Source organism: Nerophis ophidion, linkage group LG23 (genome assembly GCF_033978795.1).
Source record: "Nerophis ophidion isolate RoL-2023_Sa linkage group LG23, RoL_Noph_v1.0, whole genome shotgun sequence".
NCBI lineage: Eukaryota > Metazoa > Chordata > Actinopteri > Syngnathiformes > Syngnathidae > Nerophis > Nerophis ophidion.
In genome coordinates, this window is record NC_084633.1 from 2,400,157 (window position 1) to 2,427,807 (window position 27,651).

At 38.9% G+C, this 27,651-nt stretch overlaps 1 protein-coding gene across 3 annotated transcripts in view; it reads right to left on the bottom strand.

Moving 5' to 3' along the window:
• The window catches only part of LOC133541214 (junction plakoglobin-like), a 252,078-nt gene that overhangs the window by 3,023 nt on the left and 221,404 nt on the right, over nt 1-27,651 (bottom strand). For all 3 annotated transcript variants that reach the window (XM_061884428.1, XM_061884426.1, XM_061884427.1), the window contains exons 15-16: nt 23,420-23,459; nt 4,842-4,981 (exon numbers count right to left, since the gene is read on the bottom strand). In XM_061884428.1, coding sequence (XP_061740412.1) covers nt 4,845-4,981; nt 23,420-23,459 — 177 coding nt within the window. In that variant the 3' untranslated portion in view covers nt 4,842-4,844. The remainder of the gene's footprint in view (nt 1-4,841; nt 4,982-23,419; nt 23,460-27,651) is intronic.

The window sequence follows — 27,651 nt, forward strand, 5'->3', positions numbered from 1 at the left end:
TCTACCCTTGAGACATCAACAAGGAAAAGTACCGTCCATACAAGGACCAGTGAACAAGTTAGGACCAAAATCATGGTCCCAATATGGAAAACCATTGCATCTAATAGAGAATGTCTCATTTGCACCCTTGGTGGTGAAATCTATCAAAATTAGGGTGGTCCCGAAAAGGAGGGCTTTTTCTAATTTGACTGTGTCTGTTTTAAACGTGCTCCACCTCTGGTCAACATATGAAATAACAAGTGAGTCTAAACATTTGAAGTGCTCCCCCTCTGGCCAACATATATAAAAACAAGTGTGTGTAAGAAATTTAAATGTGCACTCTTTCGCCAAAATTAATTTGAAAAATAATATAAATATGTATATAGAGGCATACTGTAATAACTTGAAGTAAATATGAAGATTAAAAACCACAAAGTCAGCAACAAAAAAACTAAAAGCTTACCTTTTTCATATATCCATAGTATGTATATATTATTAATGTTGTAAATACAAATATTTATATGTCTAGAAAGGGTGGTTCTAAAGATGTAGCCATCTTTCAGAGGTCTCAAAATGGTGAGGAATACAAGATTGTGTGTGTGCGTGTGTGTGTGTGTATGTATATATATATATACGTAAACTATACTGATATCAATACTTGTTACTCTTTCAAGATCATTGAATGATTTTGTGTTTTTGCGCAACCTTAGAGTCCAAAAGGGATATTACATGTGTTCCTTATGTGATATAATTGTTCAGTTTGATTGTCAATGCTCAAAAAAATGTTTTTTTACTTATTGTTTTTCATAAAATTGCATATTGTTTTTGATTGCACCATTATTAGAATAGGATGCAAACAAAGTTTAAACACATTCTCTTAAGAACTATTTTAGTCATTGACATTATTTTAAACAGACTGTAATCCTGGTATATTACTATGCTTTTTCCATTAAAAAAAAAAACGAATTAATAGCGTTCTTGCCTACTGTCCTATTTTTAAAAACAATAGAACATTGTTTTGGTGTTATTGTGTCCCTTAACCACTAGATGGTGCCAGAAAACCATGAGCATTTGATAAGTGCAAATGAGTTCCATCCATCCATTTTTTTACTGCTTGTCCCTTTTCAACTGCCATTAAACCACATTCAAGCAATAAAACATTTTGGGGTTGCTATTTATAACGTAGAAAATGTGTAAACCCTATCAACTCAAGTCCTGCAATTTTTTCTCTCCCATTTTAGCTAAGTAGGCGCTGTAAAAATAAACTTTGTTTATTGTATTAAAATTAATATTACCATGAATTATTGAACTATTCAAGACTGTAGTTACCCAACCTCAAATTATCACCTCCACAACTTTTTTATTTTTTTAGAAATAGTGGATATTTTACATTTTCAAGGTGCTGGTAACATGTGAGTAAACCCACAATAAAGGTGACGCTATAAACACTGAAGCTAGCTAGCGGCTAACGTCCCTCCACAGTGGTTTAGCTACTTCTGAATCACTAATCCTCACCTTTGTGGCAACAAATAAAGTAAGTTTCTCACAAGAATCATCCCTGCAGGTGGAGGAATACCTAAACATGCTTCACTACACACTGCATGAGGATACGATAGCTAACTGCGAACAGCAAGCTGGCGCTCCTGAATGTAAACAAATGGGTGGAGCCCAATCATCACATAGTTGGGTCTCTTTTTTTTTTTTTTTTTTTTTTAAACTATGCAAGCAGGTAATTTGCTGCAAAAATCCAAAATTTGATTTAAAAATTAATTGCAGTCATTTTTATTCCATACACTTGAGTAAATTGAGTTGAGTAAATATGTAAACAAAAAACAAAAATTACTTTTGACTAGCATTCAAATCCTATGGATTTTTGCCGCCCTTTTGTGGGTTCTTCCGAGGATGTTGTAGTCGTAATGATTTGTGCAGTCCTTTGAGACATTTGTGATTTGGGGCTATATAAATAAACATTGATTGATTGAAAGTCTTCGACATGTGATAAAAAACAGAAAATGAATCAATCAAAGTTTACTTATATAGCCCTAAATCTCGAGTGTCTCAAAGGGCTGCACAAGCTACAACGACATCCTCGGCTCAGATCCCACATCAGTGCAGGAAAAAACTCAACCCAATGGGATGACAGTGGGAAACCTTGGAGGGGACCGCAGATGTGGGGACCCCCCTGAGTGACTGGTGCAATGGACGTCGAGTGGAACTAGCATAATATTGTGAGAGTCCAGTCCATAGTGGATCTAGCATAATAGTGTGAGAGCCCAGTCCATAGTGGACCTAGCATAGTAGTGTGAGAGTCCAGTCCATAGTTATGCTAGCAGGATCATCTTGAGTGGAGACAGGTCAGATAACTAAAAAAAACTATCTCATTACCCTACTGTAGTATTGATTTGGAACCAATACAACACTTTGAATAGATGATGTATTACGGGTCAATAGTGAATTAAGGAAAGTTGAATGAAATCCACTGTGTACTAATATATCGACTTTAGATGAAAGTTACACAGAAAAATTTTCACTTTTGAATTGACGGATCAGTAACAGCAATGGTACTGACAATAATGGTCAGTGATTGGTTTCTTCTGGTTCCTATAACTCAGAACTGATGTTTTCTTGTATCTCAACACATATAATGAGGACTGTAGGGATTGTGGAGTAGTTTATACACTGATGTCTTTACAAGGCATACCAACAGGATGCTTTTGTGTTATGAGTTGATCCTATCTGAGCTAAATAGACAAACAAAGCTGTGCCAAGATGAGCACAAAGTTGCGCCGTGGTACAGTACCGGTTGGCAAAGGCATCAGCTTCTTTCCTCTCACGTGTGGTAATTTGGCGCCAGAACAAGAACATTTATTTTGGGAAAAAGAAAAGGCTTCTGGGTAAAAGTACATAGAGACCCCGGTTCTCCTTAATAATAGTAGCAGTATAAAATCTGATTAATTATTAATCTACATGTTCATTTACTGTAAATATCTGCTTACTCTCTCCTTTAACATGTTTTATCTACACTTCTGTTAAAATTTAATAGTTTATTCTTCTGTTGTTTGATACTTTACTTTAGTTTTGGATGATACCACAAGTTTGGGTATCAATCGATACCAAGTCGTTACAGCATCATAAATTGGTCATATTCAAAGTCCTCATGTGTCCAGGGACGTATTTCCTAAGTCCATCCATCCATCTATTTTTCTACCGCTTGTCCCTTTTGGGGTGGCGGGGGGTGCTGGAGCCTATCTCAGCTGCATTTGAGTGGAAGGCGGTGTACACCCTGGACAAGTCGTCTCTTCATCGCAGGACCAACACAGATAGACAGACAAAATTCACACTCGTATTCACAGACTAGGGCCGATTTCCTAAGGTTATAAACATAATATACATTTTAAAAAAACGAAAGATGTTGTAATGCTAAAAAATATCAACGTAATCATGGTAGTATCGACTAGATACGCTCCTGTACTTGGTATCATTACAGTGAATGTGATGATCATGGGAGCGCGCGGGGTGGGGGGGTCAGGGGTGGATGGCGGACTGGTACTTTTGAGAGGAAGTATTGTACCGAATATGATTCATTAGTATCGCAGTACTATTTAATACCGGTATACCGTACAACCCTACACCCGACAGAGCACAAATGCTTTTGGTCCCACCCTACGGACAAGCAGTGTCCACAGTCCGCCTGTCTTATTGTACCTCGAATGGACGTATTTTGCCTTTAAAAACTAACGATGAAGGTGAAGCTATGAACACTGAAGCGCCGCTCAGCAAGAGGTGCTTTAAAACATAGCGAGCTAGCGGCTAACGTCTATTCGCAGTCGGCAGTGTTTTAGCTACTTCTAAATCACTAATCCTCGCCTCTTTGGCAACAAATAAAAGAAGTTTCTTACAAGTATCATCCCTGCAGGACGAGGAATAGCTAAACATGCTTCACTACACACCGTAGGAGGAAACAATAGCCGCTAACAGCAAGCTAGTACCCCTGAATGTAAACAAATGTCAAAGGTGGATCCAAACAAATATAGACTGTAAATATACCAAGTACAAGACCCGTATATAGTGAATACTACAATGATTATATCAACAATTTTTATTACCCCAAATCGTTTGTCATTTTTTATTGTTTTAAACTCTTGAAATATGACAACTGGACACAGGCGAACTTTGATAATGACCGATGTATGACCCTGGAACTTCGCGGTACAAAATGTATAATATCACCTAAAACTAATGTAAAGTATCCAAACAACAGAAGAGTAAGCGATTATTACATTTGAATAGAAGTGTAGAGAGAACACGTTAACACAAAAAATAAGCGGCCGTTAACAGTAAATGGACAAGTCGATAAATATTCCATCCAATTTCTACTGCTTCTTCCTCATAATTTTGACAAAATAATACAATATGTTACTGCTTACTTCAGCAGCCTTAGGAGCCTAAAAGAGACATGGTCTAGTTTGTTCATCTTATTTTACAACACAATTATTTGATTGCAATATAAAATGTATGTTTAATGTATCATAAGATTGTATGTTAAAATAAAGCCAATAATTACATTAATGGTCCACTTTATTTGGAAAAGTATTGAAATACATTTTGGTACCGGCATCGGGGACAATCCTATCCAAATGTATTATTACATTTTGCACTAATCTCCTTTGTCACCCTTAACACTAAGCTACAATGTCAATGTTTTGTTTTGATAACTTAGCACACTGAGTCCAAAACTGGAGGGTAAGCCAACAAAGTATTCAACTTAGAAGTTTGCTACATTTGTTTGTGCACTTTCGAGTTCTATTTCAACAGCACTTAAGCCATGATCGGAACACAGCCAAGGATGCACCTGTAGTCACCTGTTAGAGTGGTTCGGGGTAGGCCTGCCTTGGGTCGTGGCTCATCTCAGGCATGTAGGTCTCATGGAGGTCAGGGTCTAATGGCAGAGTGTCCAGGGGAAGCTCAGCATAGCCATAGGGAGGGTAGGCCCCATTTAACTCTTAAACAGTAGGAAAGAAAAATACATGTTTTTATCTTAAAGCCAAGAAGACACAGGTGCTTCAATCATGCTGTCAAAGGAAGGGATCATTGTCATTAGAAAAAACCCTCATCGACTATGATTGATAACATGCACCAATTACTTGTTGCATGACTGTAGAGTACTTTGATTAAAAAAAAAAATGTTTCACCTTTGAATGTTTTTGCCCAGAGACAAATTGGTCAACGGATGGAGAGAATTGGAAGAAAATGGATGTGGTGAGGCTCTAGTCAGCTCAGGCAAAGTCATATTGCGTATTCAGCTTGGTATTTATTGGTTCCAATGGCCGAAGTGCAAAAACAGCCCAAAAAAGAAAACGTCGAAAATAGATTTACATCGTATTACAGAATGAGTCAGCAATAGAGTTCAAGATAAACTCACTTTGGAGTCAAAAATTAAAAAGCCACAGACGAGGTTACAGTAGGGAAGGGATTTCAACTGTATGATCGAATTCGTGGGTAGATCTTGTGTGCAATGCAATCTGCTGAAAATGATAGAAAGGGCCACTCTGCGGCTGAAGTGGTTAGTCACGTTTCGTGTGCCAGGGCCATATGACTCCCCTTCCTATTGTATCTGCATTGCAACCCGTGGTAAAACGGTCTACAGACCTGAAATACATCCTCTTATAAACCTCAATACCTTCCCACTGGGCATCAATATTTAAACAAACCTAATGGTGTAATGATAACCAACACATGAATAATAAACAACATACAAACAATAATAGGCTATTTGGTGTATCTCAAAGCCTTACATATTTTGAGGGTCATGTGATTAGCACCACCGGAAAAAGTAATTGTGCAGTTTGGTTGAGGAGACCTCGGACGGACAAGTACTGTAAGTTCCGGAATATAAGACACTACTTTTTTCCTACACTTTGAACCTTGCGGCTTATAAAACTGTGGGGCTGATTTATTGATTTTGTTACCGCTATTTGCCATAATGTTTTGTGTTAAATGGTTTTCATTAAACCCTCCTGAGCATAAGCTTGAAATAGTGTGTTATTGTTTGTGCTATGGCACCATCTTTTGGGCAAGTTTGTTCACTGCATGTGCTGTGAGTTGAAACTGTAGTTCCTGATTTGCCTTGAACCGAAAGAAAAACCGTCCATAGCGTTCCTGCTCAAAAGGATTCTTCATTCATTACACAAAGCAACGTGTGTAAGTTTAACAATTTAACTAAAACAATTCATAGTTACAAAACAGTTCCATGTGTGATGTCTGTAGGAGTGTTTTCAATCATATGTGTTTGTGCTATCGCGATATAATGAAGCTGGCATTATTAGCATTAGCTCATATGCTAACACATCTACGAGTGTGTCAGTATTAACTTACAATGACATTACTTTTTTATTGTTTCAGTTTCACAAATTCCTCAGTATATCCAAAACGTCACTGTGAAATTATCAAGTCTGTTTAGCTAATTGGAGAGCCAGCTTTCGCACTTCTGTTTTGTTTTATCAGCCGTTTTACTGCCGTGTAACAGACACCGTTTGGAAACAATTACAAAAAGTAAATAAAGTTTTAAAAAATATTTTTTTGTGGAAATGAGTTCACAACGTATGTATATCTGGGGCTTATAGTCCAGTGTGGCTAATACATGGAAACATATTTTTTCAGTCTAAAATGTTGTGGTTTTGGCTTATATACCGGTGCGCTCTATAGTTTGGAAAATACGGTAATAAATGTGCATGAGCATGATTGAGTGTGAAAGAGTGAATAAGGTACTCCCAAGTGTGAGGCCTTCAGTGTATTATTAAAGTGGAAGAGACGGGGAACATGTTTCTTTTTTAATACTATTGAACTAGACGACGGGGAAGACGAGCTGGGAGATGAGCGTTGAGTGTATATGTGAGTGCCTATTTTTGCGGGTGTGTGTGAACACACTACTGGTAATTAGTGACAGACGTGCTCCGTCACAATTGACAGGCAAGACATTTACAAAATTCATCTTAGAAATGTCACGTTTCAGCAGCTATTGATCGATTTGAAAGTCGATCAATAGCTTCCCACCCATCCCAGCCAGGAATTACCGATGGTACACTTACCAACTTTAGCCTCAGCACACAGGAGGAGCTAACCCCCGAAATTACCCTTAGACTTTTGGACTATAGACTATTTGTTATTATTATTACCCATACTTACCTTTTTAACTATAAGTTAATTGACCAGCTACCACTTAGCTTTACTTTGTGTGGGAGAGGTGACGCACCCCCACATTTTCCGGCGTTCCCTCTCTTTGGCTTGGCAAGCCGATTGACCTGACTGGGATTGAACCCAAGACCCTTAGATTGGGAGCTAGCTGTTTAACCATTCAGCTATTCTTGGTCTTCTTATGGATAGTTTTCGGGCCCCAATGACATATTCAATTGATAACCTGTCTCAGTAAACTATGATACAAAACAATAGCTTTCCTTGTTACCGAACAACTTGCCTGGGATTTGAACCCAGTGCCCTTTGATTGGGAGTTAGGAGCTTTAACCATTCAGCTATCCCTGGTCTTCTTTAGACAATATTTCGGGCCCCAATGACATATTTAATCGCGAACCTGTCTCAGTGAGCTATAATATAAAACATTTACTCTTGCTGCTGGAGTTTTCATAGTTACCAGTGAACTTGGCAGGGATCCTTGCACTCTTTGATTGTGAGCTAGCTACTGTAACCACTCAGCTATCCTTAGTTTTCTTAGAGGAAGATTTCGGGCCCCAATGACATATTTAATTGAGCACCTGTCTCACTACTAAAAAAGAAACACTGAGTCCTTACTGAGATTTGAACCCAGTTCCCCTTGCTTGATGGTCAACAGTGTTAAGCACTCAGCTGTCCTGGGTCTTATTAGGCTGTGATTCGGGGCCCTAATGACAAATGTAATCAAGGACTTCTTTCTCTCTCATTTTACCAAAACTAATGGAGAGGAAGTATTAGCAGACATTTAATGCAGTGTAGACCAACATAAATCCCACCCAGAGTTAAATTGCTCTCACTACTGATGTTTGGACAAATGTAGCCTACCTTGGCAATACATGCCACTACATTGGAGACGAATGGAATATGAAGTCAATCTCCCTTACCACCATGCCACTAGAGGAAAGACATTCAGCATCCAACATTGCAGAATGGTTGGAATAGGTAGTACCCAGGTTTGAAATTCTCCTAAGCAAATTGATTGCTATTGTGCAGGACAATGGTGCACTTTATAAAAAAACAAAAACATTTTTGTAACACTTGCCTTGTTTTATTTGGCAAGTTGAAAGGACATGGTGCCAGTATGCTGTTTTTTTTAAATAAAGTATTGGAAATGTAGTTTGTCTCTTTTATCCGATTATTAATCGATTAATCGAAGTAATAATCCACAGATTAATCGATTATCAAATTAATCGTTAGTTGCAGTCCCAATATATATATATTTGTATACATATATGTGTTTGTGTGTATGTGTGCGTATATCTATATGTACTATTACTATTACTATTTACTTTTTACTTTTATTTAAATTGATCTCAACTCTGTACACTGCTGCTGGAATTTTAATTTTCCTGAAGGAATCAATAAAGTACTATCCATCTATCTATCTATCTATCTATGTATATATGTGTGTTGTTATATGTATGTATGTATGTGTGTATATGTATTTATATATATTGATATTGATGTGTGGTTATATGTATGTATGTATGTATGTGTGTATATGTATTTATATATATTCATATTGATGTGTGGTTATATGTATGTATGTATGTGTGTATATGTATTTATATATATTCATATTGATACTTACTTTATTGTTGTGTGCCCTACTCAGAAATGTGTCAAAGATGCTATGCTCTAATCTTCAGAAGCTGTATTGGTTATCTAATTTTCTTTACACAGTCTCGTCAACTTGCCCCCCCTCCCTGTTCCACTGTTGCACCAATATTTAGCTAAATTCTGTTTTGATTTTTCACCCCTGCTTTAGTGTGACAACATTGACATCAGGAGGGAGTGCATCCTGAGAAGCCTTGTCTATCTCAAAGAAGATCCAGACACTTTGTTCAATGAATATCTGGTAAGTTAATAGTTTTTGTTACTCGGTAGCATGAAATAGTGTTACCCATAATTATTTACATATATTGTGGTCCCTTGAGCTCAACACACTACAACTTTTTTAATAACTGGCATTTTGTAAACAATGGGGCTCTTTGAATTTTAGATTTTTGTTTGAAATCACTGGTAGGTGCAAGAAAAGACAGAGTCAGAGTCTACTAAGCTGGTAGGGGCGAACGGGCAGAGGCTCTCTGGAGTAAAACAGCTATTTCTGTCCCACAGGTCCATCTCTATCGGGATGTGGTTGCCTAAAGGATCGTGTTGCAGCAATTGCATTATGTTCATGGCTGCTTGCTGAAGTTATTTACGGGCCATTTTCAAACATTATATTATTATTATTATTTTATATATGTATATATGGTTAACTTTCCAATCACGTTTAACTCGTGATACATAAATGATTGATTTGACAAGGACTTAAAAAAAAAAAGCTAACTCATTTTCTGCTAGCATTTGACCTAACACAAGTGTTCTGTTTTTGTGTCGTTGTTCAGGCCTCTGCCACTGAGGATGCAGAAAAGGACTTTGCCCTCACAGTCATGGGGATAAACATCATCCATGGAGATGGCGATAGGCAGCCAGAGGATCTGGGAGTTGTTATCGAAGGCATCAATGTCCTAAGCAACGTGGACACCGTCATCATGGGGATCATAATGATGTTTGGGGCTCATTTATGCCCTTGATCTAAGCGTTCTAGACAACCTCAAGTACACATTTGAGTTTTTCCAGCTGATCCTAATAAACCTGGATGGGCACAAACTGAACACAAAGATACAGAAGCTGAAAATCAAGTTGTTTACATGAGAGGTGAACACTTCTTGACAAAGTTCATCATCGGATCTTTATTTTTGGTTATATTTTTTTGCCTTCATTTTCACCCCATTTAAAGACAATCTATGACCTACAACATTTTGAACTTGAGAATTGGACCTAACTTTACCTCCCAATTTTATCTCTTAGTATGCACACTTCTCGCATCCATTTCTCTCCTCCGTTTCATCACTCGACCCTGGATAAATGGATTAAGTTCGATTCAAGACTTTGGAATTTTATTTTGTATTTTTTGAATAACTAGTACTGTTCTCATGTTTTGTTTTTACTTGCTTACATTCAAAGGATATTTGCTGCCAGCATCCCATTAATGTCAGATTCCTGATGTGTGAATGTTAAGTTTTTCTTATTTATTTATGTTTGTTGCCAATTTGGTCCATGTTGTTTTTTTTTCTTCATGGGTGGCTCACTTTGTGGTCACTCCGTGATCACTTACGACCGCTAGACACTTCTAGATGTGGACCCATTCGGGCCGTTTTGGACTGATAGCCGCGTGCTCGCTAGACTTGCTAACTAGCATGGGAATACTTCGGCGGCTACATCCAGCGGCCTGTGAAGCAGGGGAGTATAGTAGCAGCGGGGGCCGTCTACGGAGCAGACGCCAGCGGTGTGATCGGAAACGCGGATGCCGAGCGGGGCTAAAAACAAAGCAGAAGGCTAATCCCCACAGAACACCACTTCCCTCCATCCTGAAGCCGAAGTCGCACTAATATACAACGAAAACTTTAACCTTAGTCCTAACATAAATAATAAATATAAATCATTTGAGGTGCTTACTATGAGGTCTGTCACACCGCTGCCTCTATACCTGGCTGTTATCTACCGCCCCCCAGGGCCCTATTCGGACTTTATCAATGAATTCTCAGAGTTCGTTGCTGATCTAGTGACGCACGCCGGTAATATAATTATAATGGGGGACTTTAATATCCATATGAATACCCCATCGGACCCACGGTGCGTAGCGCTCCAGACTATAATTGATAGCTGTGGTCTTACACAAATAATAAATGAACCCACGCATCGCAACGGTAATACGATAGACCTAGTGCTTGTCAGGGGTATCGCTGTTTCCAAAGTTACGATACTCCCGTATACTAAAGTATTGTCCGATCATTACCTTGTAAAATTCGAGGTTCAGACGCATGTTCGTCAAACTAATAATAATAATAACTCCTTTAGCAGCCGCAACATTAATGCTACCACAACGACAACTCTTGCTGACCTACTGTCCTCGGTAATGGCACCATTCCCAAAGTATGTAGGCTCTATTGATAACCTCACTAACAACTTTAACAAGGCCCTGCGCGAAACCATTGATAACATAGCACCGCTAAAGTTAAAAAAGGCTCCAAAAAAGCATACCCCGCGGTTTACAGAAGAAACTAGAGCTCAGAAATTATGTAGAAAGCTGGAACGCAAATGGCGCACGACTAAACTTGAGGTGCACCATCAAGCATGGAGTGATAGTTTAATAACTTATAAACAAATGCGTACCTTAGCTAAAACTAAATATTACTCAAATCTCATCCACCGTAATAAAATCCTAAATTTTTGTTTAGTACAGTAGCATCGCTAACCCAACAAGGGACCCCTTCCAGTAGCTCCACCCACTCAGCTGATGACTTTATGCAATTCTTTAATAAGAAAAATTAAGTCATTAGAAAGGAGATAAAAGGCAATGCGCCCCAGCTACAACGGGGTTCTATTAACACTGATACGATTGTATATACGGCGGATACTGCCCTCCAAAATAGTTTCTCTCGTTTTGAGGAAATTACCCTTAGAGGAATTGTTACAACGTGTAACTATAATAAGACAAACATGTTTACTTGACCCACTTCCTGGGAAACTTATCAAGGAGCTCTTTGTTTTATAAGGTCCATCAGTGCTAAATATTATAAACTTATCACTTTCCTCTGGCACTGTTCCCCTAGCATTCAAAAAAGCGGTTATTCATCCTCTCCTTAAAAGACCTAACTTCAATCCTGACCTCATGGTAAACTACCGACCGGTGTCTCACCTTCCCTTTATTTCAAAAATCCTTGAAAAAATTGTTGCGGAGCAGCTAAATGAACACTTAGCGTCTAACAACCTATGTGAAACCTTTCAATCCGGTTTTAGGACAAATCACTCTACGGAGACAGCCCTCGCAAAAATGACTAATGATCTATTGCTAACGATGGATTCTGATGCGTCATCTATGTTGCTGCTCCTCGATCTTAGCGCTGCTTTCGATACCGTCGATAATAATATTTTATTAGAACGTATCAAAACACGAGTTGGTATGTCAGACTTAGCCCTGTCTTGGTTTAACTATTATCTTACTGATAGGATGCAGTGCGTCTCCCATAACAATGTGACCTCGGACTACGTTAAGGTAACGTGTGGAGTTCCCCAGGGTTCGGTCCTTGGCCCTGCACTCTTCAGCATATACATGCTGCCGCTAGGTGACATCATACGCAAATACGGTATTAGCTTTCACTGTTATGCTGATGACACCCAACTCTACATGCCCCTAAAGCTGACCAACACGCCGGATTGTAGTCAGCTGGAGGCGTGTCTTAATGAAATTAAACAATGGATGTCCGCTAACTTTTTGCAACTCAACGCCAAAAAAACGGAAATGCTGATTATCGGTCCTGCTAGACAACGACCTCTATTTAATAATACAACTTTAACATTTGACAACCAAACAATTAAACAAGGCGACTCGGTAAATAATCTGAGTATTATCTTCGACCCAACTCTCTCCTTTGAGGCACACATTAAAAGCGTTACTAAAACAGCCTTCTTTCATCTCCATAATATCGCTAAAATTTGCTCCATTCTGTCCACTAAAGACGCTGAGATCATTATCCATGCGTTTGTTACGTCTCGCCTCGACTACTGTAACGTATTATTTTCGGGTCTCCCCATGTCTAGCATTAAAAGATTACAGTTGGTACAAAATGCGGCTGCTAGACTTTTGACAAGAACAAGAAAGTTTGATCACATTACGCCTGTACTGGCTCACCTGCACTGGCTTCCTGTGCACTTAAGATGTGACTTTAAACTTTTACTACTTACGTATAAAATACTACACGGTCTAGCTCCATTCTATCTTGCCGATTGTATTGTACAATAAGTCCCGGCAAGAAATCTGCGATCAAAGGACTCCAGCTTATTAGTGATTCCCAAAGCCCAAAAAAGGTCAGCGGGCTATAGAGCGTTTTCATTTCGGGCTCCAGTACACTGGAATGCCCTCCCGGTAACAGTTCGAGATGCCACCTCAGTAGAAGCATTTAAGTCTCACCTTAAAACTCATTTGTACACTGTAGCCTTTAAATAGACTCCCTTTTTAGACCAGTTGATCTGCCGTTTCTTTTCTTTTTCTTCTATGTCCCACTCTCCCTTGCGGAGGGGGTCCGGTCCGATCCGGTGGCCATGGATGACGTACTGGCTGTCCAGAGTCGGGACCCAGGATGGACCGCTCGCCTGTGTATCGGCTGGGGACATCTCTGCGCTGCTGATCCGCCTTCGCTTGGGATGTTTTCCCGCTGGCTCCGCTGTGAACGGGACTCTCGCTGCTGTGTTGGATCCGCTTTGGACTGGACTCTCGCAGCTGTGTTGGATCCATTATGGATTGAACGTTCACAGTATCATGTTAGACCCGCTCAACATCCATTGCTTTCGTCCTCTCCAAGGTTCTCATAGTCATCATTATCACCGACGTCCCACTGGGTGTGAGTTTTCCTTGCCCTTATGTGGGCCTACAGAGGATGTCGTAGTGGTTTGTGTTGTGGTTTGTGCAGCCCTTTGAGACACTAGTGATTTAGGGCTATATAAGCAAACATTGATTGATTGATTGATAAACAGGTGTGGTGAATTATGTCCTTAAAGCAACTGCTACACCCTCAGCATATTCTAAAAATTGTGCTCATTATTAATCAGTAGTTTTAACATGTATGAATCTAATTTGCTTTGATGCCTAAAGTTTGGACACCCTTGGTCAACTGGACATGTATCAATTTAAGTTAAATAAAGGACTAAAAGAGTCCAAAGTACTTGTCGTCAAGAACTGGAACAATACAAAAAAAACATTAAACAAGATTAAACACATTCATCTACAATCAACAACAACAGCAACAGTGCAATATAAATAACTGCTGAATAAGAAGATATGGAATTGGAAACTTTCCAGTATTACTATATGAAGGAACAACAAAACAGTCACACGGAATCTGACAATTAATGACCAATGATTTGTTGAGACGAGCCGCGTTCTATTGCTGAACAGTCAAAGGTTTAGTGTTCTGTAAGTTTTGACAAGTGTTTATTAAACTGGTCACTGGTAAATGTTACAGCATTGGTCCACTCCAGCAAAAGCATTGTCAATCAGTAAATATCACAATCAACACCACAGGTCCACGAGCGGGTAGTTGCTAACTTCCCAAGAAGCAAAGTCCAAACATATGAACCAGTTCAAGAAGTCCAAGCACATTGTTTTTCCTTTCATAATAACACAGTGGTTCTTCAGTGTGACCATACAGGAAGTTATAATAATAGATTTTATTTGTATTGCACTTAACATTTGAATAACAAATCTCAAAGTTAAATGTTACCGATTTCTGAGACATTGAAACCGAATGTGGTTGCTTCTTCCTACTCTTGACAAATTATTAGCACTAACTACGTAAAACACTAAAAGTAAATGCAGTATTTATTCCTGCTTATGAAATAAATTAATTCATAATAAACCTCCAGAAGCATAAATTGCATTCTTGGGAAAGTCAGATAACTATTGTACGACTTTCTACTTTCCACATGTCAATAAACGGACTGTGATGAGTTCTCACACATGACACATGGTGAGCAACGATAATTGCTTTCATTATGCATTTTCCAATTAAATAAAGAGTGAACACAGAAAATGATGTGCCGTAAAAATGAATTATGTGAGCATGAGCATGTGAGAGAGGATTAAAAGCGTAACTGAAAAAACAACAGACAATCTGCTATTGGACCCAAAACATAAGCAATAATTAAAGAGAGATGAAAGGACTTGCACACACAATGCCTTCAGGAAAATTAAAAAAGAGCCAGAAAAAGTTTAGGCAGCGGTGAGATGTTTTGTCATTATCTTATTTTCCTGCTCCTCTTTAATGCCTTTTTTACCGCGCCCGATTTATAACTACATTTTTAAGACGTTGTTTTATATCACACTATATTGATGTTTATAAATTACAGGAGCAGCATAAATCCTAATTGTCTTAACTGCTCAGATTGTCACAGAAAAGGTTTTCCTACTAAACTGAGCAGGCTTCATCAGTTTCTGCTCACAGACTTGCTGCCAGATGCCAAGTACAGTAGTATCTCAACTTAAAAGCGTAATTGGTTCTAGGACGGTGTTCATAACTCACAACCAAGGTATATCAATTTAACGTTATCCAATTAAATAATTTAAAGCAGCACTAAGTAACTTTTTAACCTTCATAAAATGTTTGCATGACATTTGGGATGATACATAGACTTAAAACTTCTTGAATCATGGCTTGAGGAAGTCTGTATCGCTCTCACTGGCACTAAGCAACTTTGGGAAGGGTGGCAGGAACCCTTGCCACACAAAAAACTACAAATGTGATGACTTGTTGTACGGCATAAGTCAACCCCCCGTTCCCTGTTCGTTAAAAAGTCAATGCGGAAACCTATGTGCAAATACTGCTAACATGGCAGTAGCTGCAAAACAACAACAAAAAACGAAAAGTTTTGTCCAAGGAGGAAAAAAAAAAAGGGAAGGACAGTCAAGGATCAACATTGGCCCGGCTTATACTCGCTGGCGTGAGCTCAAAGACGAGGAGGGATTTTAGACCAAGGTTGCCTTGGCTCTGTTCCTGTTGGATTAGTAAGTACCTTTCAATGCTGAAATCAAAATTATAATGAGAATAGAATTCCTGAAGTGCACGGTCGCACGGTATGCTTGACACTATGTCCGATGACAGGCTACCTTTTGTCCGTGGCATGTCCCTGCCGACATTGCGTCTCCCATCTTCACACATTCCTGAGAAACTTGCTGTCTATGGGGGGCACTCAATCACCACCTTCCCCCAGATAGAGGAGATGCTCAATGTGCAACGATTCAACTGCAAGGCTGATTGTCGAATAGTCGACACCTTTAGAGGAAAAGTTAGCTCCGACAATAAAAGTGTATCCACTCGAGAGGGAACTGGTTTCCAAATGCAGAATCTAGGTATCTGATCCTCAAAAAGTCCAATGCAATCTAAAAAAAATTACCATTTTCCAAAGCAAAGGCCTAATTCAGTGGTCTTCATCAGGAGTTGTGGCTGTTTAGTACTGTGGCCATGACATTTGTTTATATATCGCAGGAATTTTTGAGTAAAAACTATAATATCTTTAAATAATCCATCCATCCATCCATTTCCTACCGCTTATTCCCTTTGGGGTTGCAGGGGGCGCTGGTGCCTATCTCATCTCTCTCAGTAATCCAATACAGTGCACCCGCTCTTGAACTTGTTGTGGCTTGTGTGGCGCTTTGAGACACTTGTGATTAAGGGCTATATAAATACATTATGATTGATTGATTGATTGATTGATTTGAACTAGTTGTAGGGCGTGCGGCGGAGTGTAAGGTAAGGCAGCCAGCTGGAGTCCAATAGATCACAGAGAGATTGCAGTAATGTCACTTTTTAGTTAACGTTACGGACTTCATTAGGTCTCCTGTGCAGCCCTTTGCCATGAAAGTGAAAATGAACAACATATAAAGCTCAGAGAAGATAAACGGCCACCAATGTTCTATTTTTTTTTTTTTTTTTTTTTGGGGGGGAATATCGACTGTGATCGTCGTTAAAGATAGTTTTAATGTTGATGGCAGCTAGAGTGGTCATTGATTCGGTGCTGTTACAAGACCTGAGAGAAGAAGAGGAGATTATGCTTCCTGACTTGCCTGGGACAGAATTTTAAGAGGGTAAAAAAAAACACCTGGAAGACATCAACAAGGGTCACAGGGAGTACAGCCGACACGACTACTGTGATGTGACTCTGAGAGACAGTGTTCCACAGCTCACATTTGGTGTTATCTTATCACGGTTCCATTGAATTATTCTTGTATTTAGTCGTGATTTTGTGTCCAGTGTAAGTGAGTTTAGAGTTTATTTATGCGTATTTTAGCAATAAGATCTGACCTACACTAAAACTCGACTTCTTGGAACATCTAGGAATGCAATTCGTTTATAAACCGAGGACCCACTGTATTTACCTGTACCTCCAACTAGGGACAGGTGAGTATTGGTATTTAAGGTATTACTACTTACGAATGAAATACTAAATACTAACTCCATCCTATCGTGCTGATTGTATTGTACCATATGTCCCAGCAAGAAATCTGCGTTCAAAGAACTCTGGCTTATTAGTGATTCCCAGAGCCCAAAAAAAGTCTGCGGGCTATATAGCTTTTTCAATTCGGGTTCCAGTACTCTGGAATGCCCTACCGGTAACAGTTAAAGATGCTACCTCAGTAGAAGCATTCAAGTCCAATCTTAAAACTCATTTGTATACGCTAGCCTTTAAGTTGACCCCCTTTTTAGACCAGTTGATCTGCCGTCTCTTTTCTGCTCTGCCATCCTCTCCTGCGTGAAGAGGTTATTAGGTGACCACAGATGATCTGCTAGCTCTTCAAAGATACCCTGCTGCCCTCCCAATGGACTTGACTCTCTCACTATTAACTAGATCCACTTGACGTCCATTGCACCGGTTGTCCAAGGGATGGGGGGGGGGGGGGGGTCCCCTCCAAGGTTTCTCAGTGTATTCCATTCGGTTGAGTTTTTTTCAAGCCCTGATGTGGGATCTGAGCCGAGGATGTCGTTGTGGCTTGTGCAGCGTGCAGCCCTTTGAGACACTTGTGATTAAGGGCTTTAAAAATAAACTTTGATTGATTGATCATTGAGATTTGAGTACCCATACAATGTAAAAATATAGTTTAATGTTGGGGCGGTTTAGCTCAGTTGGTAGAGTGTCCGTGCCAGCAACTTGAGGGTTGCAGGTTCGATTCCCGCTTCCGCCATCCTAGACACTGCCGTTGTGTCCTTGGGCAAGACACTTTACCCACCTGCTCCCAGTGCCACCCACACTGGTTTGAATGTAACTTAGATATTGGGTTTCACTATGTAAAGCGCTTTGAGCCACTAGAGAAAAAGCGCTATATAAATATAATTCACTTCACTTCACAATTCACACAATTACTTAGGTTTTCCGAGTTTTATTGAGAGAAAGGAAAGTGTTTATACATGGGTGTCAAAGCTGTGTGGAGGGCTTATAAAGACGTAAATGCCTGTAATATTTATAAAAGTCATAAAGTAAAAAGTTAAAGTCCCAACGATAGTCACACACACACTACGTGTGATGAAATTACCCTTTGCATTTGACCCATCCCTTTGTTCCAGCCCGTGGGAAGTGAAGAGAGCAGTGAGCAGCAGTGGTGGCCGCGCTTGGGAATAATTTTGGTGTTTTAACCTCCAATTCCAACCCTTGGAATGGAGGCAATGGGTCCCATGTTTATTGTCTATGAAATGACTCAACCGGGGGTTTGAACTCACAACCTTCCAGTCTCAGGGCCGCTGAGCAGGTTAAATACCAAGCATCCTTACTTCATGGATCTCACCTACCGCAGGGAGGCTCTTGCTCTCTTGTGAGCATTGTTCTACTTAAAAACTTATATTACACTGTTTTATGCAATTTCTCTGGCTTTGTGGATTGTTGCCACAAATGTATTAGTTATTCCTTATGTTGTCTTATGTCAAGTTGCTCTTAAAATCTGTATCATGCAAGGCGGCAGCTGTCATAAATTACTGGCAAGAGGAGCAATCATATCAATTAAATGACATGTGGAACTTAGATGGGTAGGTAAACATTTTTCGAAATCATATGGATTGTTGGTTATATCATGGTTATCATTCAGAACCTGAGAGGAGCGATTACGTGAGTCATTTTATGGCAAGGCTACGTTATGCGTATGCATGTGGTTGTGCCCTACTTGTTTCAGTTTTGCCAAAGGAAAGTGCACTTACACAAGCCAAACCTACCGTACATTTTTTCTGGCATGGTATACATTCGGCCCTGTGCGAATTCGTCCTCAGTCTCTTCACTTACTGTAAAGTTGCAGCACCCATTTGAAAGTAAAATATATTCATTTTTATGTGACAGTGACTGCCAAGGGGACTGAAGGATTTGAGGCTTCGGAGTCTAAATGGGTGGGGATGGCAGATGGCGAGAGAATAGCTGTTGTGGCAGGGCGAGATACTGGTACCAGGGCCAGGACTGCCAGGATGCATCCTATCCACAAGCGTGAAGTGAAGTGAATTATATTTATATAGCGCTTTTTCTCTAGTGACTCAAAGCGCTTTACATAGTGAAACACAATATCTAAGTTACATTTAAACCAGTGTGGGGAGCATTGGGAGCAGGTGGGTAAAGTGTCTTGCCTAAGGACACAACGGCAGTGACTAGGATGGCGGAAGCGGGAATCGAACCTGGAACCCTAAAGTTGCTGGCACGGGTACTCTACCAACTGAGCTATGCCTCCCTGAGCAATTGGCAAAATGGACTAAATATTTAGACAGTTGTTACTTATCAGAAACTTTGCATATGAACATACCGTGTTTGACATGAACTCTCCCAAGATTATAACTAAGTTAATTGCTCAGTATTTACTCTGAGCAGACATGTACTATGCCGTCTGGAAACATACGTCAACCTCCGGCACTTTTTGATTGATTGATTGAAACTTTTATTTGTAGAGTGCACAGTACAGTACATATTCCGTACAATTGACCACTAAATGGTAACACCTGAATAAGTTTGTCAACTTGTTTAAGTCGGGGTCCATCAATTCATGGTACTCCGAATATGGATGCAATTCGAATAGGGGACAGCATGTTGGTAAGGGGATGTGTCCCAACTTGAAGGTTGCGGGTTTGATCTTCGGTCCCTCTGTGAGCGTGTTGAACTATGCATGAGAAAGATACTGAACCCTCAATTGCTCCTCTGCGTCAACAGTAGGTACATGTGGTTTTAGTGTCAGAACGCTTTGTAAAGCTCACCATTTATAGATTTTGACTGCACACTTATAGTGTGAGTATTAATCGATGATCATCACGATTATTATGCAATGATGATTTGTAATATATATATATATATATATATATATACATATATATATATATATATATATATAAAAATCAGGCAACACGGTGTAACAGGGGTTAGGGAAGTCTGCCTCACAATACGAAGGTCCTGGATTCGATCCTGCGCTCAGGATCTTTCTGTGTGGAGTTTGCATGTTCTCCCCGTGACTGCATGGGTTCCCTCCGGGTACTCCGGCTTCTTCCCACCTCCAAAGACATGCACCTGGGGATAGGTTGATTGGCAACACTAAAATTGGTCCTAGTGTGTTAATGTGAGTTTGAATGTTGTCTGTCTCTCTGTGTTGGCCCTGCGATGAGGTAGTGACTTGTCCAGGGTGTACCCCGCCTTCCGCCCGAATGCAGAAAGGGATAAGCGGTAGAAATGGATGGATGGATGGATATATAAAATCACAGATATTCTCTAGACTTGGATTTGTTTTCATTACTGTCAACACTGACAGTAATGAAATAACATTATAATAATAGTACGACATAATACTAGTAAGTCAAATTTCTTGTGTGCTGATTCTGATTCAGAATATTAACAAAGTATTAATAATAAATAAAATGATTAATAATAGTATTATTAATGTGAGACTGACACCCAAGTGTGAGTGCCATCAACTGTCATTTATTCATTATTTATGGGGTGTAAATATTAACTGGATTACACATAATTAGATCCCATGGTATAGTGCTGTTATTCTATGAGCTCCTGATCTTATGTTAGTGTTTATCACTAGCTATATTTACTGATCATGCCTTTTAGTTTATTCTACACAGACAGAAAGGAGCAACTGAATGGTCACTGAATTAAATACACCCTGACAGGAGTACCTGTTGCTGTTTGTTTACACTGAACTGACTCAACACTAAGATACTGTATGATGTAGATCAGGGGGGTCAAACTGATTTTCATTGAAGGCCACGCTGCAGCTGTGGCTGACATCAGAGGGCCGCTTGTAACCGTGAATAATTTATGGATATAAATGCCCGCCTTCCACCCGATTTTAGCTGAGATAGGCTCCAGCGCCCCCCGCGATCCCGAATGGAATAAGCGGTAGAAAATGGATGGCTGGATGGATGGATGTATGACGATTCACTTCAAGTTATTATCATACAATTGCCTATGCATTTGATTATATATACATCTTTAGATTTTGCAGTAAAAAAAAATAGTAGCTCAGTGGATACAATTTTCCTGTAAAATTTATGGTGGTTTTCATCAGCATATTACTTAAGGGTACTATAGTTTTTCTACGACAAAATCCTAGCAACTGAGCCGCCTGTTTTTTACTGTATATTCTACAGTATTGTTTTTTTACAATGTGCAGTTGGATGAAAAACTTGCTTTAAAATCATAAGTCAAGCACATTTGTCAGTTTTATTTGAACAAAAAAGGTTTGAATTGTATGATAGTCTTGTAAGTGTCACATAATTAAGTTAAAGTTAAAGTACCATTGATAGTCACACACACACAAACACATGAGGTGTGGTGAAATTACCCTCTGCATTTGACCCACCTCCTTGTTCCAACCTGGGAGGTGAGGGGAGTAGTGAGCAGCAGTGGTGGCAGCGCATGTGAAACATTTTTGGTGATTTTTAGTGAAATTGGAAAGAACTAATACATTTTGTAAAGTACTTCATTAACTCATATTATTTCAAAACTTTTGCGGGCCACAATAAGTAATGTGGCGGGCCTTGAGTTTGACACTTTTGATATAGATTAACTCTAGTCTTCCTACCAACTCAATTCATAATCTAATAACTTGCCTCTAATAACATAATTTATTTTATTTTGTTTTACCTTTACTTTGGCGTGTAAAGCCGGGTGGTGATCCTGCAAATGCTGCACCATATTGGATGTATTAGACCCTTTAGCAGCAACTTTCGTTTGGAAGGTTTTGCAAATGGGTAAACCATCATGTCCTAAGACAAATTTGTAAGTACCCAAAATATTCCCCCACTGACCACAGCTTTTTTGGGGTTGAAACAGTTCTCTTCTAGTGTCTATCAACAGGTACATTAACAGTTGTGGTAAAAAGTTTACAAACATTTGTGAAGAACATAATGAATGTCATTGCTGTTTTGAGTTTCCAAAAATTTCTACAACTCTTATTTTTTTTTTTGTGATAGAGGGATTGGAGCACATACTTTGGTCACAAAAAACATTCATGAAGTTTGGTTCTTTTATGAAATGATTCTGGGTATAGTGAAAATGTGACCAAATCTGCTGGGTCAAAATTATACATACAGCAATGTTAATATTTGGTTACATGTCCTTTGGCAAGTTTCACTGCAATAAGGCGCTTTTGGTAGCCATCCATAAGCTCTGGCAAGCTTCTGGTTGAGTTGTCGACAACTCCTCTTAAAAAAATTGGTGCAGTTCAGCTAAATTTGTTGGTTTTCTGACATGGACTTGTTTCTTCAGTATTGTTCACACGTTTAAGTCAGGACTTTGGGAAGGCCATTTTAAAACCTTAATTCTAGCCTGATTTAGCCATTCCTTTACCACTTTTGACGTGTTTTTGGCGTCATTGTTCTGTTGGAACACCAAACTACGCCAAAGACCCAACCTCCAGGCTGATGATTTTAGGTTATCCTGAAGAATGTGGAGGTAATCCTTCTTTTTCATTGTCCCATTTTCTCTCTGTAAAGCAAAAGTTTCATTGACAGCAAAACAGGCCCAGATCTTAATACTACCACCACCATGCTTGGCGGTAGGTGTGCTGTTCCTGGGATTAAAGGCCTCACCTTTTCTCTTCCAAACATATTGCTGGGTATAGTGGCCAAACGGAAAAATTTTTGTTTCATCTGACATCACATGGACAATGATAAGACCTTCTGTAGGAAAGTTCTGTGGTCAGTGGCAGATTTGGTCACATTTTCAGTGACCCATAATACATTCATAAAAGAACCAAACTTCATGAATGTTTTTTGTGACCAATAAGTATGTGCTCCAATCACTCTATCACAAAAAAATAAGAGTTGTAGAAATGATTGGAAACTCAAGACAGCCATGGCATTATGTTCTTTACAAGTGTATGTAAACTTTTGACCACAACTGTAAGTGTTTGCACCACTGATGTAACCTTGAGGTCATGCCAAAAATAACGTACCAGCATAACGTCCACCTGAGGAGGACTGAAATACAAGGTGTAGTGAAGCCTTTGTGATTAAGTAACCAATACCTTTTTAATCACGATTAATAGTAAAACTGGTTGATCATTGCATGCCTATACCTAAGAGTAGAGATAGAATTTGACAACAAAAGGACTATCTCAGTCGTAGTAGAAAATCGTCAGACTCACCATCAGCCAAGTATGCGGGCTCCAGGGCAACTGAATGGGCCTAGAGAGAAACACAACAGATAAAAAGAATAAAGCTAAACTTTGGTAGGACTGCTTTAAAATCAGACAATAAAATCACAGGTGTCAAACCCAAGGCCCGGGGGCCAAATCTGGCCCGTGAAGCCTGAAAATATAAATTGCTTAGAATGTTCTTACAGAAATATTTTTATCTTTACTTTTTGACAATAAAAATCATGCATTGCATGCAATTGCATATAATTTAAAAATCAATATTATCAAGATTAAAATATTATATTATCATGTACTCCAGAAATATTTTTTGTTAAAATAAAGATAAATATTGTACTTAAATATTTGCTTGACTTATGATTTCAAAACAAATTGTAGACTGTGAAATTGACAATAGATTTTACCGTAAAATCAACTTTGGTACTGTTTTTTTTCCATATACAGTAAGATACTAAAACACTACAAAAAAAACACCCAAAAAATATTAAAACAACAATTTACAGTAAAAAAAAACAAAACTGGCAGCTATGTTGCTTCAATTTTATCGCTAGAAACAGTGGTATTGTTTTTCCATTTCATATATTCAATATTTTTGTATGCTGTAAAAATGTTTTTAACAAAACACTGCTTTTACTGTAAAATTTTGGTGACTAACCTGACAGTTTTTGAAGTAGAATTTAAATATTTTTTTGCAGCTTATGTAAAAAAATATATTGTTAATGTATCATATACATACACATGTATATTCATATATTACTCATTGTTAAATGCGGCCCTCTTAGAGCAACCATAACTGTGACGTGGCCCTCAATGAAAACGAGTTTGACACCTCTGACTTAGATGATAATGATGGAGAGAAGAGTGGTTCAAAAAAGATGACTCGTATCAATGTGGAAAGTTGTATACTGATTATGCGTTCCCAGTCACTTTTTTTTTTTAAGTAAATACATCGGGGTAAATAAGCATTTACTATTTGTAACTTCAACCCCCTTACATAGATATAAATAGTGCAAAATTGAGCATGACGCCTGGTATGAGACTGTTAGTGAGACCAGCTAGGGTTTAGTACCTTTCAAATTTGAACCGATACAATAAAAATGATCATACCGAGGAATTGATACCAGTACTCAACGGTAGTTTTTTTTCTGTACTTTTGAGTGCCTTCTGCTTTTATGGCAGAAAAAGCCTTGAAGGCGCTGGAATATGTATTGGGAGTATAATGTACTTCCTTTTTACCTTATCAGTTTAGAACAATAAGGTTGTATTTCTTTCTGGGCATGTGGGGGCTGTTTTCATACTGAATAAGCTGACTCTTTCCGTTTGATTTTCCGACCGCTTCTAGATGCCGCTATTAAAACATTGTAAGGCTGGTCTCCTAAAGCTTTAGTAAAACTTGGTAATGTCTTGATGGTCCTTACTCAACATATGTCATCCGAAAGAACTTCGTCACGTTTACAGTGTCTTTTATTCCCTGAGAGGAAGACTGGTCAAAGGAAGGAAATGTTTTGTCCTTGACAAGTTCAACATTTTTTTATTTTCAGTACAAATCGGTTTAAGAGCAAACACACTGTACAGGGTGACGGAACAGGAACACTGATGGTCGCCACATACGGAGGATGAGTAAAAAAAAGTGGATCCCATGGTGTTGAAGCTGCGGCCCTTTTGGCGCTGCTCCAGCCAGTCGCCCCTAAAGTGTTAACCGGTGGCAAAGGTGTTGGGCGGGTGTGAGGATATGTGTGCATATATGCAATCCGTTAAATATTCCATTAGTCCATTAAACATATTAAACATGTATTTACAGTATATACTCTAGATTTTAGATTGATATTGTTGAGACCAGTGTCTGTCCCCCTCTCCTACCAGAATATAATTTCTGGAGAGATACCAGTCTAATGGAGGCACATGTTGTGACATGGGGTGGACCATTGTTTTATGCGCAGCTAGGGACGTCTCTGCGCTGCCAACTTGCCTGCATGGAAAAAGACCTCTATAACCCTCTTTTGGCTTCCCAAAGGACTGGACTCACATTATCTATTATGTAACAATTCAATAATTGTACCCACTTGGCATCCATTGCATGCAGTCAGCCTAGAGGGGGCTGATCCAAAGGTTTCTTCTTTGTTCTTCTTTTGAATTTTAGTCTTGCCCGTATGAGGGTTCAGAAAAGATCAGATGTCGTGGTCTGCGAGGCCCCTTTGAGACACTTGTGATTAAGGACTTAAAAAAAAATCTGAGTGATTGATTGATATTTTATAGGCTATGGAGCACTCCCTGTACAGTTGGCAGTTTTGCAGAGCATTGAAACTGTAAGGATGTTGTCTCACTGTATGTATTTAAAGCCAACAAAACAGAAGATAGGGGTCTCTTTTTCCAAGTTGATTTGTCATCATTGTCAGAAAGTGGTATCTGCCGTTGAATTGAATGTGCCAGTATAGTCTTTTGTTGAGCCCTACAAAGTGTTTATAGTGTAAGTATTGTACCTATTACACACAAGCGGTTTAATTGCAAAATGTATTTTAGTTGTAGCTGTACTACATTTGAAAGCGTTGACATCGCTATGTAAAATTGCTAATGCTAATCAGTTCTAGATGGTATGTGTAATGGAAACTAGCATCATCTGGAACCTTACTTTTGAGTGTTTTTAATCAGGCATGCTTGCTTTTTTTGTTGACATACTGGAGGCACAAGTACAACTGAATCAGCCGAGAGTGCGTGTTTGCCCGCCAGTTGGAGTCGTCAACTGAATGAGACTTTACATTAGAGATGGGCGATATGGGAAAAAAAATCTAATCGCAATATTTTTGATCTATCTATAGATATCGATATGTATCATGACATAAATAAAATCACTATTTTGTCCTGTTTAAATGTTATAAAGCTAAAAAGTGAGATCCGGAAATAAGTTATTTTTGATTGAAATGTGTGTTTGTTTTTTTTTAGGTTTGGAACATGACATATCTACTAAGCACTATGTACAGTATCTTATTGTGTAATATTTACACACAATACCAATATTATTAAAACAAATATCATTTAGCTGTCTATTAGTATGTTATTATTGTTAAAGCGTTTGTAAATTCCATGCACACGGATGCAAGACTGGAGCGTCAATCATGGCTGCCTGGTGTTACTTTATAGGCTTTCTTAAATTTCTGTAATTATATATTTGTTGTATATAGTCTCTATCACAGATTTTTTTTAAGCAAAAGGGACACGCATGGATGGATGGATTTTTTATAAATTTTTGGCCTAAATTAAGCATTTTTCAAGCCTGAAAATGGGCAAATGGACAAAAAAATGGTGTGACATGAAATAGTAAACAGAACTGTTGGCATGCCCTTCACCAAACATGGACTCACTTATGGACTGCAAAATATTCCCATTAGGAAACAATTACAGCAGGATTTAAAACACATTTTCCTTTAGCAGTACAACAAAGCTACTACTGTGCAATACATCAATAAATTTCCTCTTGGTTGACGGCATTTAGAAAAGAAGTAGTCTGCCTAATGCCATATTCATTCATCAGTTTTTTTTTTTACCACTTATCTTGTCAGGATCCTGTCAGGAGTTTTTTGACTCGTGTATTTTTGTTGCTTTGGTAATGGTCCAAAAATCAAAGTAGTGTGGTTTTCATTTAACATGAATGGGATGTTTTTAACGTTATATTTAAAGGCCTACTGAAACCCACCACGCAGTCTAATAGTTTATACATCAATGATTTAATATTAACATTGCAACACATGCCAATACGGCTTTTTTAGTTTACTAAATTACAATTTTAAATTTCCCGGGAGTTTCGTCTTAGAAACGTCGTGTAATGCTGACGTGTACGCGTGACGTCACAGGGTTTTAGGAAGTGTGAGCGCTGCGCACACACACAGGTAAAAGTCGTCTGCTTTAACGGCATAATTACACAGTATTTTGGACATCTGTGTTGCTGAATCTTTTGCAATCTGTTCAATTAATATTGGTGAAGTCACAGTAGAAAGATGGAGTTGGGAAGCTTTAGCCTTTAGCCACACAAACACACGGTGTTTCCTTGTTTAAAATTCCCGGAGATGAAAATTTACTATGGATCAGAGCGCAGTCAAGCAGACATGGATCCAGACCAAATGTCAACCAGCAGGTTTCGGTGAGAAAATTGTGGTTGAAAAGTCAGTTCTTACCGGATAAAAGCTGAGCTTGTGCCGTCCACAGCTGCCGTCGACTCGCCTGATACA